This window comes from Triturus cristatus, chromosome 1_2 (assembly GCF_964204655.1).
Source record: "Triturus cristatus chromosome 1_2, aTriCri1.1, whole genome shotgun sequence".
Classification (NCBI taxonomy): domain Eukaryota; kingdom Metazoa; phylum Chordata; class Amphibia; order Caudata; family Salamandridae; genus Triturus; species Triturus cristatus.
In genome coordinates this window covers 1,091,113,923-1,091,130,785 of record NC_140580.1, presented here as the reverse complement: position 1 = coordinate 1,091,130,785, position 16,863 = coordinate 1,091,113,923, and the positions used below count along the sequence as shown (strand labels likewise).

Here is a 16,863-nt window from a genome sequence, read left to right as displayed (position 1 = left end):
GCTGAGTGTCTGAATATATCCGTCTGAGGGGAGGTGTCTTCAGAGTCCCTGGACCTCCTAGCACCCTCCCAAAAGTAGCTCACGGACACATGGTCATGTTGTCCACAGAGGGCACCTACATTGGTTGAGCCTATGCAGAACATGACCATGTATGATGTAAGTCAAGTGAGTAGCCAGGGCAGTTGGGACAGGAAGTCCCCTCAGGTGGTCACAGTAGCATGTAGAACAAAGATTACAGTGATCAGTGCAGCCTTAAGATCAAGGTATACTAGTATCATAAGTAAATCAATTTAGTAAAGATAGTAATTAAATCAATTAGCAAGAACACGATATAGCTTGCGAGTTGCCTAAGCAACCAAAACGGTTAATGTGATTTAGTTGCAGAAAAATGAGGAGTGCAAGAAATGAAATCAATAAAGTACAAATCGATATTGTAACTTTGAATATTGGCGCCACTTCTCGGTGGTTAAACTTGGATCTCAGGGTCTAGGTCTCTAACTCTTACTTGTTCTTCTTGACTATACGGGTTGTGGGATTTTGAGCATGTGACTTAAATTCTATTTTCCTAATATTGTACATTTGTGTATTACCAATATGAAACGAAGGTGTCACTGTTCTAATTGCACGTCCGTACCACTTTCTATTGAATGCTGTTTTCCTGGCTCAAATTGACCTCACGGGACTTCATTGTCCTGAGTGGTAGCTCGTGCTTGTTTGAATTATTCCTGCTTCATTTAAAGTATTAGCTGCACAGCGCTCTGTTGCTTCTCAGAGCTAGGTGTGTTCTGTATGAAATATATCAAATCAGGCCCTGGTGTTATTTCTCAAGCTGCTGTACACATCTCTGTTCCTTATAGTGTAATGGTTAAAGCCATCTCTTTTATGATATCTAACCATGAATTTTGTTTGACTTTAGCCAGAAGGCGTAAAAAAGGAGAAGCTGGCTGGATTCTCCCTGGACCCACAAGGCGTTTATGGTATGGACCAAAGTTAGATTTTGCACATTTATAGGGACAGTCTCTTCTAACACTTATTTGTAATTCAATCCACCCGTAAACTCTACTATGTCAGCTGGATAGCTTGCTTCTGCTGTTGGCAGGTGAAACAAAACACTCACAAGCTCTTCTCATGCTTCTGAATTTTGGGCCTCATCTACAAGAAAATGATGCAGCGCTGTGCCGCAAGCCATTTTTTTTTTTTTTATTATTACTTTTATTTGCAGTATGTACATAATAATATCACATTGAATCAAAATGTCAGCGTAAAGATTCGAACTTCCAATTTAAAACATACATAAATAACAAAGGTACTTTATCTATTCAGGAACACTATATCGAGAGAAGGAGCAGAGGTCCCATTAACACAATAACAAAAAAAAAAAACAAAAAAAAAAGAACCTCTACCTTCCCTCCTCCTCTGAATTTCTGTCCTCCCTCCACTTTGTGATGGGAGCCCAAATACTTTCCCCAAAGTTCCCTACTTTCTTCCCTTTCTGTGCGTACAAAGCGATCTCTATATTATGCATACCTAATAATCTAGAAAGCCACATTTGAAATGAGGGGGCTCCGGTATCTTTCCAGCCTGCGGAGATTAATATCCGAAGTACAGCAACAGACATAAACACGAAGGCCTCCTCCGTTTTTCCTAATTTTAATCTATTGTCGATACCCAAAATCATTAGAGTAGATGACAAAAGGATTTTTTTCCCTAACAGCCCCTCCCAGAATTTTTCTATCTCCCTCTGAATTCCAACCAAGGACCCACACTCAAAAAACATATGAAACAGATCTGCCTGGCCTACCTTACATCTAGGACATATATCGTCTTCCCTTATGCCCCAGGCATATAACTTTGCGGGCGTATGATATAAATTAAACAACGTTTTGTAATGCTGTGCCCTCAAATTAGTGGAGCGAAATATTTTCTTATTTAAAAGAAGGACAAGATCTAAATCTATATCCGGATTTCCCAGTTTTATAGCCAGAGCAGATTCTGTTTTTTCCATATCATCTTGTATTTCTCCACATAATAGAGTATAAAAAACCTTGATCATCTCGCTCCCTTTAACCAACTGGTCGATAATAGGAAATTCATCTGCCAATAAGATCCTTGGTCTTACAGCCTTCAGCCAACTAGTCAATCTAATATACAATAACCAGTGTTTTAGGGAGATACCAACTCTGAGTTGTAGGGCCTCAAATCCCAAAATCTGACCTCCCCTCATTATATCGCCTAGTGTCTTAATTCCTAGCTCTTCCCATACCTGCAAATTCCTATCTGCTACCATCTTAGGAAATAGTCTAGAATTATATAAATGAAGATATCGATTTACCTTAGGGATTCCACAAAACTTTGAAATGGCCCTCCAGACCCCCCATACACCTCCCAATATCTTAAAGCGAGCCTTCCTGTAATATCTTCGGTCAACTTCCCGCATTAAAAGACCAACTGCTTTTCTCCCGACTAGAAGCTCGTAGATTGAGGGAAGTGTCTGGCTACCATAAATTCCCTGGGTAGGTTGTGGCTCTGACCGAAAAAGGATGGACATATGTAACAGTAAACATGACCAATGATACAACCTCAAATTCGGTAATCCCAAGCTGCCCCTATCCCTAGGCAGAGACATAAGATTGGTAGAGCGCCTTACTCTCCCATACTGCCATACAAATTTTATAAAAATGGATTCCAGATTTTTAATTATTTTTTCCTCTATTAAGAGAGGTATGGCTCTAAAAAGATAAAGAACCTTGGGAAACATTGTCATTTTTAACACATTGACCCTTCCTATCAATGAAAGGTGTAGAGCATCGATTCTTTTTAAATCTGTTTCTATAGATTTACTCAGTAGGCCAAAGTTCTCAACTATAATCTTGGCTGGTGAAGCATTAATTCTGACCCCTAAATAGATCGCCGATTCAACAAATCTTTCATCTGTTTAATGATATTTTGGGTACATATTATTTGTGTTTTGGATTCATTTAATAAATAACCTGAACAATCACCAAAGTCCTTCGCCATTTGTACCAACTCAGGAAATGCCTGGTGCGGATCAGTCGTGATCACAGCCAGATCATCCGCATATGCCAAAATCTTAGTTTCATGCCCCTCGCATATCACAGAACTAATTCTTGGACAGCCTAAAATCTTTCGAATAAACGGGTCAATATATAGAGCAAAGAGAATTGGGGAGCAGGGACATCCTTGACGCGTACCGCGATTTATTGTTATAATATCAGAGATCTGACCCATAACCACAACTCGAGCAACTGGATTATCATACATTGCGGTGAGTGCTCTTATAAATTTCTCTCCGAATCCTCTTCCTACTAAAATCCCCCAAAGAAAATTCCAGACCACTCGATCGAAGGCCTTCTCTGCGTCGAGCAGGATCATGGCCATCTCGTCTCCCACAGTGGACTGGGCATCAAACAGTGTTATTGCCCTCCTAATATGGTCCGTGGTGCCACGTCCTGGTACAAACCCATGTTGCCACGGGGAGACCAGGCAGCCAATGACCCTGCCCAGCCTTTTAGCCAAAATTTTTGAATAGAGTTTAGTGTCCACATTAATCAATGATATAGGGCGATAAGAACCCGGTTTCTCCCTAGGTTTGCCCTTCTTGTGAAAGACCACTATATTTGTTTCCCTCCATGAATCTGGGACCACCCCTGTACACACTATACCATTTAGATGCACCGTGCTGCGTCATTTTCTGTCGCGATCATCGGCCAAAAGAGGTATTACACTACAATCCCCAGAAGCCCCGAACCCCGTCATCCCGGAAACAGGAAATTGCCCCCGCCCAGCCGGAACTACAAAGAAGCGTCGCTCCCACAGGAGGGGGCTTGTCAATCCAGAAGTTCCGGATCCTTGAGCTGCTCGCTGTAAAGCCGCAACCAGCGCGTCGCCAGGAGCGGCGCTTCCTCAGGCTTCGGTGTTTGTTTTCCTGGTGCCAAGCCTTCGGGATATTTGCCCCCATTCCACGAGACTCGGTCGGCGGAAGGTGTTGTCCCCGCAGGACGACCGAGTCTCACTCCTGCCACAGACCTCAGGACAAGGGTAGCGGTTGCAGACGCTTTCCCTCCTTCGTCGCCCCTGTGCCTTTGATTCTGCGGTGACGTAACCGTATGGAATCCGACATTCCTTTCTGCACGACGGACGCTACGGTCAGGTAACGAACAGGCCCTGAATCCCCAAGGCCTTGCTGATTTTGGTTTTGTTTCTTGTTGTTTTTGTTTTGGTTTTCATTGAAGCTCACGGGCCAAAGTCACGTGTGATACTTCTAGCGCCTGCGCTTTCCTCCTTGCTGATTTTTGGGTGTTTTTGCCTACCTCGAGTTGCCTGTTCTGCCTTTGATTTCACTTACTATTCCCCGGAGCACATTTCCTCCGACGTCACCCTGCTTGCTGTTGGGAGAAACCGGTCCAGTCATCCCCGTGCTTCCTTTCCGGCTCCAGTCCAAGGGCACCCATACTTTCTCACAGGTACAGACAACGTCAGGAAACCGAGGTCCCGCGAAAGGGAGGAACGGGGGTGGGTCTGCCTACCTTCTCAATTGTTCTTCTCTCTCTCTTCCCCTGTGCAGTTTCCTTCGTTGACCTGGCTGGATACTTAAGTTACCCGGAAGACCGGAGAAACGCTGTGGTGTCACATATTATTTCCCCTTCTTCCGTTCCTTCCCCAGAGGGCAGTTCCCATAGCGGAGAGTATTCCCATTTCCCTGTGAGGTGCTGCGCCCTGGGGAATCCAAGGGTTTATTCTTCAGTCATCGTTCCTGCTGGTGTTCTACCGAGGTTAGTGGCTATCACAGGTCGCAAGCTGCTAGCGTCACGACAGATTGACAAGCCCACGTACACCATCAGCCCGGACGATGGATACCAACACAGTGTTAGCCTCCTTAGTGGAGAGCCTGGCTGCCTTACAACAGGAGGTTCACACCTCCAGACAAGAATCCCAAGGGCTGAGAGCCGAGATTGGGACCTTACGCAGAGAAGTCGCAGGCATCTCCCGGAGTGGAAAAAACCCTGTACTAGGGAAAAGTCAGTACATCAAGGACTGGACTTTGCCCCCACCGACCACCTCTCTAGGGGCTGGTAGCCCGGCCCCGGGTTTCTTTTCCACACCCACTCTCAATCCTCCAACCGTAGGGACTCCCCCCACAGTGCAGGTGATACATAACCCAGGGATACCATTGGCCCCCCCCGAACGGTTCTATGGGGAACCAAAGAAGTTTGAGTCCTTCTTGAACCAAAGTCGTCTCCATTTCCTCTGCAAACCCGCCATCTTTCAGGATGATGCGGCGAAGACTTCATTCATGATGTCCTATATGGGAGGGAATGCGGCCAACTGGACCATCCCCTTAATGGAAAGGAATGATCCCGTCCTACACGATTTTACGGCCTTTTGTCTCGAGATGAGGAAACTCTTCGACAGAAAGACGCACATGTTATCATTGGACAAAGAACTCCTCACCCTTCGGCAAGGAACACAGGACCTGTTAACATACATCACCGCGTTCAATCGTTTGGTGGTAGAAACCAGCTGGCCCCCCGAGAAGAGAACAACGCTGTTTTACCAAGGGCTCCGAAATGAACTCAAAGACGTACTAGCCCAAGTGGTACAGCTTCCCCAGTCATGTGAGGAATTAATCGAACTCACAGTGCAATTGGACCATCGAGTGCAAGAGCGGAAAGGGGACAGGAGCCGAGGTGACATACGCCCCTTCACTGTGCGATCACGACCCACCCAGGGAGAAGCACAAAAACCCTCCGACAGGCCGGAACCCATGCAGATCGGAGGAATAAGAGGGCCCCTGTCAGCGGAAGAGAGAGAAAAAAGACGACAACAAAAACTCTGCTTGTACTGCGGGAAAAGCGGACATTTCATTAGAGAATGCCGAGCACGAGAGGGAGGTCCCGACAGAGGCTCCATCCAAAAAACACAGGCTACGATATTTCAGGAGTCGGAAAACTAAAGAACCCAAGGAGCGATGGGACCAACGCCTTGGGTTTTGCTTCATCTATGGTCCCTGCGCAACTGGCCAACACCATCCAACCGGCAGTAGCCCATATCACAGTAAATGTCGAGTTGTGGATCTTAGATGCCACCCCTCTCAGTACCTCAGCGATGCTGGATTCGGGGGCTACAGGAAACTACATCGACCAGCAATACGCAAAACAGGTCGGAGTGACCTGCGAACGAAAAAGGACCCCAGTAGCAGTGACAGCAGTCGACGGAAAGGCCTTGACCTCAGGACCAGTCACACTGCATACCCTGCCCATTACCCTACAGATAGGGGGGCATTTCAAAACCATACGATTCGACCTGATAGATGCTCCGCATTTTCGCCTCATCCTGGGAATGCCGTGGCTGACGCTACATGACCCAGTCATCCGATGGGCAGAACGATCCATCTCTCTTACATCCACGTTTTGCCAAAACCATTGTACCCAAAAACAGGTGATGCCTGATCTACAGACCACCACGCAAGCAGAGTTGCTGGCGATAAGTTGCAGCCCTGGCAGGTACCAATGTCCAACCGTCTTGCCCGATGACTACCAGGAATACGGAGAGGTATTTGACAAACGAAAAGCAACACAGTTACCGCCCCATCGATCCTACGATTGCCGCATCGACCTCGTTCCTGGAGCAAACATCCCCTGCAGTAGAGTGTACGCGCTTACTGAACCAGAAACGCAGTATCTCCAGGAGTACCTGAAGGAACATCTCGCATCTGGATTCATACGTCACTCAACATCCCCGGCTTCGTCTCCCCTCTTTTTCATTTCGAAGAAGGACTGTGACGAGCTCAGGACCTGCATCGATTACCGGGCACTTAACAAGGTAACGATAAAAAATCGATACCCGCTGCCTCTGATTCCAGTCCTGTTGGACCAACTACGAGGGGCTCGGATCTTCACCAAACTGGATCTGCGGGGGGCATATCACTTGGTGCGAGTGAAGGCTGGAGACGAGTGGAAAACCGCATTTCGAACCAAATACGGCCTTTACGAGTACCAAGTGATGCCTTTCGGATTGTGCAATGCCCCTGCAGCGTTCCAGTATTTTATGGATGACGTTTTACGCGGCCTCTTGGACACTCACTGCATTGTGTATATCGACGATATCTTGGTATACTCGGACAACCTACCAGAACACATTATCCACGTCAAGAAGGTGCTAGACCGACTCCGTGCCCACTCTTTGTACGCCAAACTAGAAAAATGCTTGTTCCATGTGGAAGAGGTCACCTTCTTGGGGTATGTCGTGAATGCTCAAGGTTTTCAAATGGACGCGGGGAAGGTCGAGGCCATAACTGGATGGAATCCGCCCCGTACTGTAAAGGCAGTGCAAAGCTTTCTGGGATTCGCCAATTACTACAGGCGTTTTATCAAGGACTTCTCTAAGGTCATACATCCCATCTCAAGGCTCCTAAGGAAGAACGTCCGGTTCCAGTGGGACGCAGAAGCCAACCAAGCGTTCGAGACATTGAAACAAAGATTCACTCAGGCCCCTATCCTCAGGCATCCCGATACTTCCTTGCCGTTTGTGGTAGAAACAGACGCATCACAATATGCCTTGGGGGGCATACTATCCCAAAGACACCCCGAGACGGGACAGCTCCATCCTGTCGCATACTTCTCCAAAAAACTTGCTCCGAGTGAGATCAATTATACGGTGTCTGATAAAGAACTACTGGCCATCAAACGGGCCTGTGAGGAGTGGAGACATTACTTACTAGGAGCAAGACATACGGTGGAGATCTACACCGATCACCGCAACCTCCTCTTTTTAAAAACCGCTCGAGCTCTAACTCCCCGTCAGCTGCGATGGTCCCTGTTCTTTTCGGATTATGATTTCCTAATCAAATACAAACCCGGACCCCAGAATGGAAAAGCCGACGCCCTGTCCCGGCAAGAAGATGAACCGAGTGAGACTCCGGAAGAAATCCCCGAACCTCCACCCATCATCCCGGCCGCAGCATTTCGGAATAAATGCCTCGCCTTACTGATGTCCCAGGATTTCATTGACGAAGTGAAAAATGCAGTAACCTACATCGACAGCCAGACCTGGTTACACGAAGTCCCAGAACACAGAACCTCCAACGGGGAATTGTTGTACCACCAACAAGCGTTGTACATACCTAATGCAGCTCTACAACAACAAGTGTTAAACTGGGCTCACGACTCCAAGTTGGGGGGCCATTTAGGGGAAAACAAGACCATTGCTAACATCGAGAGGTCCTTTTGGTGGCCTACGCTGCACAAAGACACAAGAGAGTACGTGAAACAATGTGCAGTGTGTGCACAGGGAAAAACCATACATACCAAACCTGTAGGGCTCTTACGGCCCATACCAATCCCACCAGTTCTCTGGCACACGGTCTCTATGGACTTTGTGGTAGAAATGCCCCCCAGTGAAGGATACACGACCGTCCTCGTGGTGGTGGATCATCTAACTAAGATGGGACATTTCATCCCCCTTAAAAAACTGCCCTCTTCCGCAGAATTAGCCTTGCTCTTTCTACAGCATATCGTGAGAGCCCATGGGATCCCTCGGATCCTCATAACCGACCGGGGTTCCCAGTTCACATCCCGGTTTTGGAGGGCATTGTGCACCACGATGGACCTAGACGCCCGGTTATCCACAAGTTACCATCCCCAAACAGATGGGAAAACCGAGCGGCTCAATCAAACACTAGAGCAGTACTTGCGATGTTTCTCTCTCCAAAACAGTGAGGACTGGTATTCCTTGATCTGGACAGCCGAATTTGCGTACAACAACGCAGAACACTCCACGCTAGGGTGCTCCCCCTTCTTTTGCTTAAACGGGTTCCACCCAAACATGCTACCATTCGACTGGCCTGTGAAATCACGACACCCGTCTATACAGGAACATCACGCTCACCTAAGAGCGGTGCTCATAGACGCCAAACAGCATTTAGCCCAGGCCCAGACCACACAGAAACGGGTAGCAGACACCAAAAGAACACTCGAACCCGCATATCAGATTGGTGACAAAGTATGGCTGTCCACAAAGAACCTCCCCCTAAAAGGGGCAGGTAAACTAGCACCAAAATACGTTGGGCCCTATGGGATAGAGGCAATCATAAACCCTGTAGCGGTACGGCTCACCTTACCCCCCACATGGCGAATCCACCCTGTGTTTCATGTGTCCTTGCTGAGACCATGCCCTGGAACAATGAGGTTACCGGTCACGCCGACTGCACTGGACATAGATGGACAGGAAGAATACGAAGTCCGGGCCATACTCGATTCTCGTCTCCTAAGAGGAAGAGTGCAATATCTCATCGACTGGAAGGGCTATGGGGTTGAGGAAAGATCGTGGGAACCCGCCGGTAACCTCAATTGCCCGCAGCTCTTAAGGCGGTTCCACAGGACACACCCCGGTAAACCCGGACGTCCGCCGGGACGGCGGTCTGTAAGGGGGGGTTCTGTCGCGATCATCGGCCAAAAGAGGTATTACACTACAATCCCCAGAAGCCCCGAACCCCGTCATCCCGGAAACAGGAAATTGCCCCCGCCCAGCCGGAACTACAAAGAAGCGTCGCTCCCACAGGAGGGGGCTTGTCAATCCAGAAGTTCCGGATCCTTGAGCTGCTCGCTGTAAAGCCGCAACCAGCGCGTCGCCAGGAGCGGCGCTTCCTCAGGCTTCGGTGTTTGTTTTCCTGGTGCCAAGCCTTCGGGATATTTGCCCCCATTCCACGAGACTCGGTCGGCGGAAGGTGTTGTCCCCGCAGGACGACCGAGTCTCACTCCTGCCACAGACCTCAGGACAAGGGTAGCGGTTGCAGACGCTTTCCCTCCTTCGTCGCCCCTGTGCCTTTGATTCTGCGGTGACGTAACCGTATGGAATCCGACATTCCTTTCTGCACGACGGACGCTACGGTCAGGTAACGAACAGGCCCTGAATCCCCAAGGCCTTGCTGATTTTGGTTTTGTTTCTTGTTGTTTTTGTTTTGGTTTTCATTGAAGCTCACGGGCCAAAGTCACGTGTGATACTTCTAGCGCCTGCGCTTTCCTCCTTGCTGATTTTTGGGTGTTTTTGCCTACCTCGAGTTGCCTGTTCTGCCTTTGATTTCACTTACTATTCCCCGGAGCACATTTCCTCCGACGTCACCCTGCTTGCTGTTGGGAGAAACCGGTCCAGTCATCCCCGTGCTTCCTTTCCGGCTCCAGTCCAAGGGCACCCATACTTTCTCACAGGTACAGACAACGTCAGGAAACCGAGGTCCCGCGAAAGGGAGGAACGGGGGTGGGTCTGCCTACCTTCTCAATTGTTCTTCTCTCTCTCTTCCCCTGTGCAGTTTCCTTCGTTGACCTGGCTGGATACTTAAGTTACCCGGAAGACCGGAGAAACGCTGTGGTGTCACATATTATTTCCCCTTCTTCCGTTCCTTTCCCAGAGGGCAGTTCCCATAGCGGAGAGTATTCCCATTTCCCTGTGAGGTGCTGCGCCCTGGGGAATCCAAGGGTTTATTCTTCAGTCATCGTTCCTGCTGGTGTTCTACCGAGGTTAGTGGCTATCACAGGTCGCAAGCTGCTAGCGTCACGACATTTTCAAAACACAGGGATGCATTGTATTAGCAACAATGCGTGTGCATTCCCCTGTGCTGGCGCACAACTGACTGCCATGCGCCAGCGCAGGCTCCCTTGCGTCATTTTGCAAGGGTGCCTGCGCTGTGGGGATGATTGCAGCATGCATAGAAAGAGGAAAAAATGAGGAGAAATAAGGTGTTTCTCCAAATTGCGCCATTCCTACCCCTCTCCTGGCGAAGTGTAGGATGCTGACGCAATCCCAGTTTTACAAAATGTTATAAATCTGGGAAGGCATTAAGTTCCATGGATGTTGAATGGGAAAACCCAGAGCAACACTCATGGAATGCCTCTTTCACGCAGAGTAATGTGTGGAAGGGGCCAATATTTACAAGGCCATGAAAAGTCATGCATAGTGACTTTACGTGGCATTGTAAATAAGGGCATGCCCATTGCGCCGCCGGTCTGCCGCTGGTGCATCACTTGTCCCAGCGGCGCAATGGGCTTGTAAACAAGCCCCTTTATGTGTAGGAAGAAAGAGAGATAAGAGGATAAGGAGTAATCTGATTGGCCCAGTCTCAGGCAAATCAGGCCACTACCTTTGAGTTTACATTTCTGTGAAGCATCTTGGAGCAAAGCATAATAACTAACTGACCTCTGTTTCAGCCTCAGATTTGTCTGGCATGCCTGCCTCTCTTTCAAAGCCTGTTTTGTACCACTCATGGAACTTGGCCCATCCTTTAGGTTAACCATAAGTGCAATGAGCATCAGGTGACTCACACCTTGGCGGCATTTTCTACTTCTTCATCTCCAGTTACCAAGTAAAATAGGTCCACAGGGTCTGCTACCTTTAAATCACAGCGTTACAACAAACAATTGATGGACGGAATGCTGACAATGCAGACATTCTCCCCCAGTCAAGAGATCTGGGTTAAATCCATCGTTCTTTTGCCCACTACACCACCCCAGTTTAGACATGGCCATATGCAAATCAGTCTTGACCCTGTGCCTCATGGGAACAGTCCAGCCCGAACTGCCAAGCCATGTCTTCCCTGGACCGGAATCAAGCATCCTAGGACCGGTTTCTGGCTATCAGCCGTCATCAGACTGATTTGCATATGGCTGGGTTCAAACTGGAATGGCATGGTGAGCAAAAAAACGATGGATTTAGGCCCAGATCTCTGTACTGGGGTGAATGTATGACATTGTTCTGCATTCTGTCCATCAATTGTTGTTTTTGCATTTGTCACCCCGAGTGGGAAGGGTATGCTCAGACGTGAGTCCCGTGCTCTCCATGCCACTGGAATCAAGCTATCCTGGCTGACGAGGGCTGAAAGCCCGAAACCGGTCCTAGGATTCTTGTTTCCAGTCCAGGGAGGACCTGGCTTGGCAGTTCGGGCTGGACTGTTTCCATGTGGCACAGGATCAAGACTGATTTGCATATGGCTGGGTTCAAACTGGAATGGCATGGTGAGCAAAAAAACGATGGATTTAGGCCCAGATCTCTGTACTGGGGTGAATGTATGACATTGTTCTGCATTCTGTCCATCAATTGTTGTTTTTGCATTTGTCACCCCGAGTGGGAAGGGTATGCTCAGACGTGAGTCCCGTGCTCTCCATGCCACTGGAATCAAGCTATCCTGGCTGACGAGGGCTGAAAGCCCGAAACCGGTCCTAGGATTCTTGTTTCCAGTCCAGGGAGGACCTGGCTTGGCAGTTCGGGCTGGACTGTTCCCATGTGGCACAGGATCAAGACTGATTTGCATATGGCTGGGTTCAAACTGGAATGGCATGGTGAGCAAAAAAACGATGGATTTAGGCCCAGATCTCTGTACTGGGGTGAATGTATGACATTGTTCTGCATTCTGTCCATCAATTGTTGTTTTTGCATTTGTCACCCCGAGTGGGAAGGGTATGCTCAGACGTGAGTCCCGTGCTCTCCATGCCACTGGAATCAAGCTATCCTGGCTGACGAGGGCTGAAAGCCCGAAACCGGTCCTAGGATTCTTGTTTCCAGTCCAGGGAGGACCTGGCTTGGCAGTTCGGGCTGGACTGTTCCCATGTGGCACAGGATCAAGACTGATTTGCATATGGCTGGGTTCAAACTGGAATGGCATGGTGAGCAAAAAAACGATGGATTTAGGCCCAGATCTCTGTACTGGGGTGAATGTATGACATTGTTCTGCATTCTGTCCATCAATTGTTGTTTTTGCACCTTTAAATCACAGACAGTACATCTGGAAATGTTATATCTCAGGCTCTAAATCACAACTCATTACGTCACTGGCAGTACATCAGGAGTCATTACATCGCAGGCAGTACTTCACGCGTATTCTTTTTGAGGAGCACCTATATGTTTATTTTTCATGAAAACTTATGTCAGAAACAATATATGTTTCATCTTTGAGAAACCTGAAAATGTGTCCATTGTTTTTTGTTGATCGATTATAATGTGAGGACTTTTTAGCCCTCCTTAAGGTATGAAAGGTTATTTGACCAAATTCGACAGAATCATTGTTGTATAGGCAGTATGAAACCCCCCCCATTCTGAGGAATACAGGTCACCACAGTGAATCATTACTGTGTTGGAGAGATCCAGCAGTTGCTTCTCCTGTTGGCACTGCTGGGTCATTTTAACCTCTATAAAGCACAGGTACCTTCCCCCCTCCATATTGGAGGGCTCTTGTATCTATGGATATATGTGTTATTTCTACAGTGTGAACCTAGCCGTATGGCAACGGAGGGCTGGACAGGGTCGAACACCAGCATAAAGTCAGTAAGTGATAAGAGTGGTAGCTGGTTTGTGTACTACCTATGGATTGTGATGTAGTGTCCTTTAAAGAGGAATGTTTTCAACTCTTTCCTAAATTGGAGGAGAGTTTTAGTGGTCCTGATTAATGAGGGGATGTATTCCGGATTATGGGTGCATAGATGCAAAAGGCATTCTGCCTTGTTTTTTTTCAATTTCCCCTTAGATTACATTACCTTCAATTCCTGCACACAGATTAGGTGCAAACACACCACCACAACACATACTGATATGATGGGCCCAGTAATATCTCATTACTAATGCAGAGTTGTCTTTAAATAGAACATTTTAGGATCACTACAGTTCTTGTAACCCTTACTTGGTTGGTTCAGGAATGGATGAGGAACACATTTTCTTATCCTCTTCCATTAAGCCAGGAAACCAAACTCCTTTTCTGACACATCTCCGCCAATACTCTATATAGTATAACCATTTTGTAGGCAGTGACATCTTAAGGATTTGTGGGGTCCCGGGCAAGATGTACTTTGGGACACCTTTTTGGCAAAACTTTGAATTAAGCGCCACTTTTCACTCATTCAAACGTTCGTGATACCAAACAATATAGAATATTATATTAAAACTTCAGAAATGGTTGCATGCAAAAACAGCCAAAAGCTAAAGCTGCTCGGTGTCAGTCAGACAAATAGTACCAAAAGAAAGCTTCAACAAGAATTGATAAATACATTTATTTCTGAGTTTTGTATCTACATTTTTTTTTACTTGCAGCAACAACATTTTATGCGGAATTCAGTGACTAGCCAGCTTTTTACTCCCATTGTAGCAAGAACATGCTATGGGTAACTTATTCGTTTTTTAGTGGGCTAGTGAATAGTATTAAAATAAGACGTGCACACTGTGCTTAATATTGTAGCTTTAGTTATCAAATATTTGTACTCATAAGTATACCCTGTCGCTACTGGTGAGCCTGCTGCAGCAGTGAAATTCAAAGTGATGTGCAGATGATTTTCGCCATTTCATTGTTTGAAATCGAACAATCTTCTCCTGATTTCTCCTCTTCTCTGGCTAGAGAGTTACCTGTGGAAGAGACTAAGGGGCATATCATCAAGCCCCGGAGATAAAATGATCGCCGCTTTAGCGTCCGTTTTCGGACGGAAAGCGGCGATCATTTTATCGCCTAATCAGCAAGGTCACGCTATTGCGTGAATCCTTGCTTTATCGCCCTTTCCCCCAACGCCCATCTTTGCATCTCTAATGAGATGCAAAGTGGGCGTTCCTGCCCTGACATAGCTGAAGAAATGTCGCTAAGCGACATTTCTCCAATTATCAATGGGCATGCTAACCTGCAGAGCGACAAGCAAAGTAGCGATAACCTCTGTTATCGCTACTTTCCTTACGCCTGCTTCAAGACTGACTTAGCCATGATATCCTATGTAAGGTGGATATCATGGCTAAGTATGCCTTGCCCTATCAGCAAGCTTTCGCCAAACCTTGTGCGATTATCGCTGTATTTCCAGCGATAATCGCACAATTGGCAGCTTGCGCTCTGAGTTTTATCGCTTTGGAGATAAGCGTTGCTGATAGCACGCTATTTCCGCGATAAAATTCAGAGTTGGCTGGCAATAATTATCCTCGTGCTAAGAGTGCCAAGCGATAATTATCGCATGGCCTTGATGATATGCCCCCATCAGACTTATACAGAGAACAATGTAGCTAGAGATGTGAAGTAGAGGGAGAAGGGGGTAGAGATAGAGATGATGTAGAAAGTTATGTAAGGAAGGGGGAGAAGTAAAGTAAATAGAGAACAGTGAAGTATTAAGACATAATGATAAAAAATACGTTTAAAGAGTAAGATGTAGTTAGAGAAAGAAGGAATTGTAGAGTGTGACAGAGGAGTACAGTATCCTAAGGGGAGATGTACCAAGAGAGATAATGTAGGAAACGAGGTGCACTAGGCAGAGGTAAATAGATCAAGAACTAGAGGTAGACACAGAGACTTGAGGAAAAACAAATAGATGGAAGGTAGAGAGAGAAAGACAAATGAAAAGATGTATAGAAGAACAGATCAGCCAAAGGGAGTAGTGTGAAGAGAGAAAAACAGAGCCAGGAGTGAAGGATAGAAAGAGAAATAAGGTGCAGAACAAAAAGAGGAAGTTGAGAGATGTACATGAAATAGAGAAAGAGTGTTGGAGTTTTTCAGAATTGGGAGAGGAAGATATGATGAGGTAGAGAGATCCATAAAGAAAGAGGCAGAGAGAGAGATAGCTGAGGTGGAGGGATGAGCTGATCTGTGAAGAGAGGTCCAGAGATAGGTATGTGTTTGTGTACGAGAGACAGACAGACAGTAGTAGAGGTAGAAAAATAGTAGAAACCAGAAAAGCGGAAGTTATTTAGAGAGGTGAAGGAAAGTGAAGAGAGGCAAGGTAGCGAAGACGTGGGGAGAGGTGAGGGAATGACAGAGATGAGCTGTGTGAGAAGTGAGGCATATGGAGGACAGACACAGGGAAGTCAGAAAGATAAAAAGGTTGCAGTACAAAGAGAGAGGGTGAGGTAGTGAAAGTTGAGGTAGAGAGAGGGCATTTGGAATCATTGATGTGGATGAGGGCACAGAGAGTGGTATAGAGCAGGGAAGATCATGAGAGATAGGTAGAGGAAGATGAAGTGGAGGGAGGTATAGTAGGTATAATGAGAGAGAGAGGTGAGGTAGAGAGAGAGAGCTGAGATGGAGAGGAGGAGGGTGCATAGAGATGTCGACTTAGAAACAGAGGTTAAATAGAGAGGGTAATAACAGAAGAGTTGAGGTGAAGTAAGGGGGGAGAAATGACACAGAAAGATTGGTTTAATTGCCGGCAGCTGTCTGAGAGAGCGAGGGTTAATGGTGGGCAGGGCAGGCATGTACACCTAGGGGCAGATTTATTGTATTGTAGCCCACACACTGCAGTAGCCAAAGTTGCTGTGCTGCTTGTGCATGGGGGAGGAAGCAGCCAAGAGCGATTTTTATTAAAAGTGGCCAGCTGCTACTCACTGGCTTTGCGATGACACACAACCAGGCTGCATAGGGCTAGGCACACCTTTGCACCATGGGGCAAGTGTTCTTGTTTGCATTCTGGTAATGGGTTTGTACTGTAAGCATCTCCTTCCACTATGCCTAGACACATTGTATGTGTGCTATACAGTGCATCACAAATGCAATTTACGGACTGTTTTGAGAAATAAAAACATTTCTCCATGTTTGCTCCTGCTTCAAGGGGGTGTTATTTTTTCATGCAAAACCCAATCTGGGTTTCTAAGAAGATCAAGCTTTGTGTTAAAAACCATGGGTGCACGTGTTAATCCACCAAATTTACACCAAAGTAATGACTCCTTGACACAAAACATCACTTTCACTGTTCACTGTTTGCCTTTGAGAAAAAGGCACCTTTTCAGCTCAAATGACCTTTTGAACTGGAAATTAAATACCTTTGCAGGATGTTGTACTGTTTTGGGTCACTTTGCATAATCTTGCCCAAAATCAAACCCTTAGTAAGTCTGGCCCTATCC

General features: G+C 46.9%; 1 protein-coding gene across 1 annotated transcript in view; it reads left to right on the top strand.

The window, feature by feature from the left end:
• C5 (complement C5) overlaps positions 1-16,863 on the top strand; it is a 384,799-nt gene that overhangs the window by 241,010 nt on the left and 126,926 nt on the right. The window contains exon 22 of the mRNA XM_085613588.1: positions 917-977. Coding sequence (XP_085469714.1) covers positions 917-977 — 61 coding nt within the window. The remainder of the gene's footprint in view (positions 1-916; positions 978-16,863) is intronic.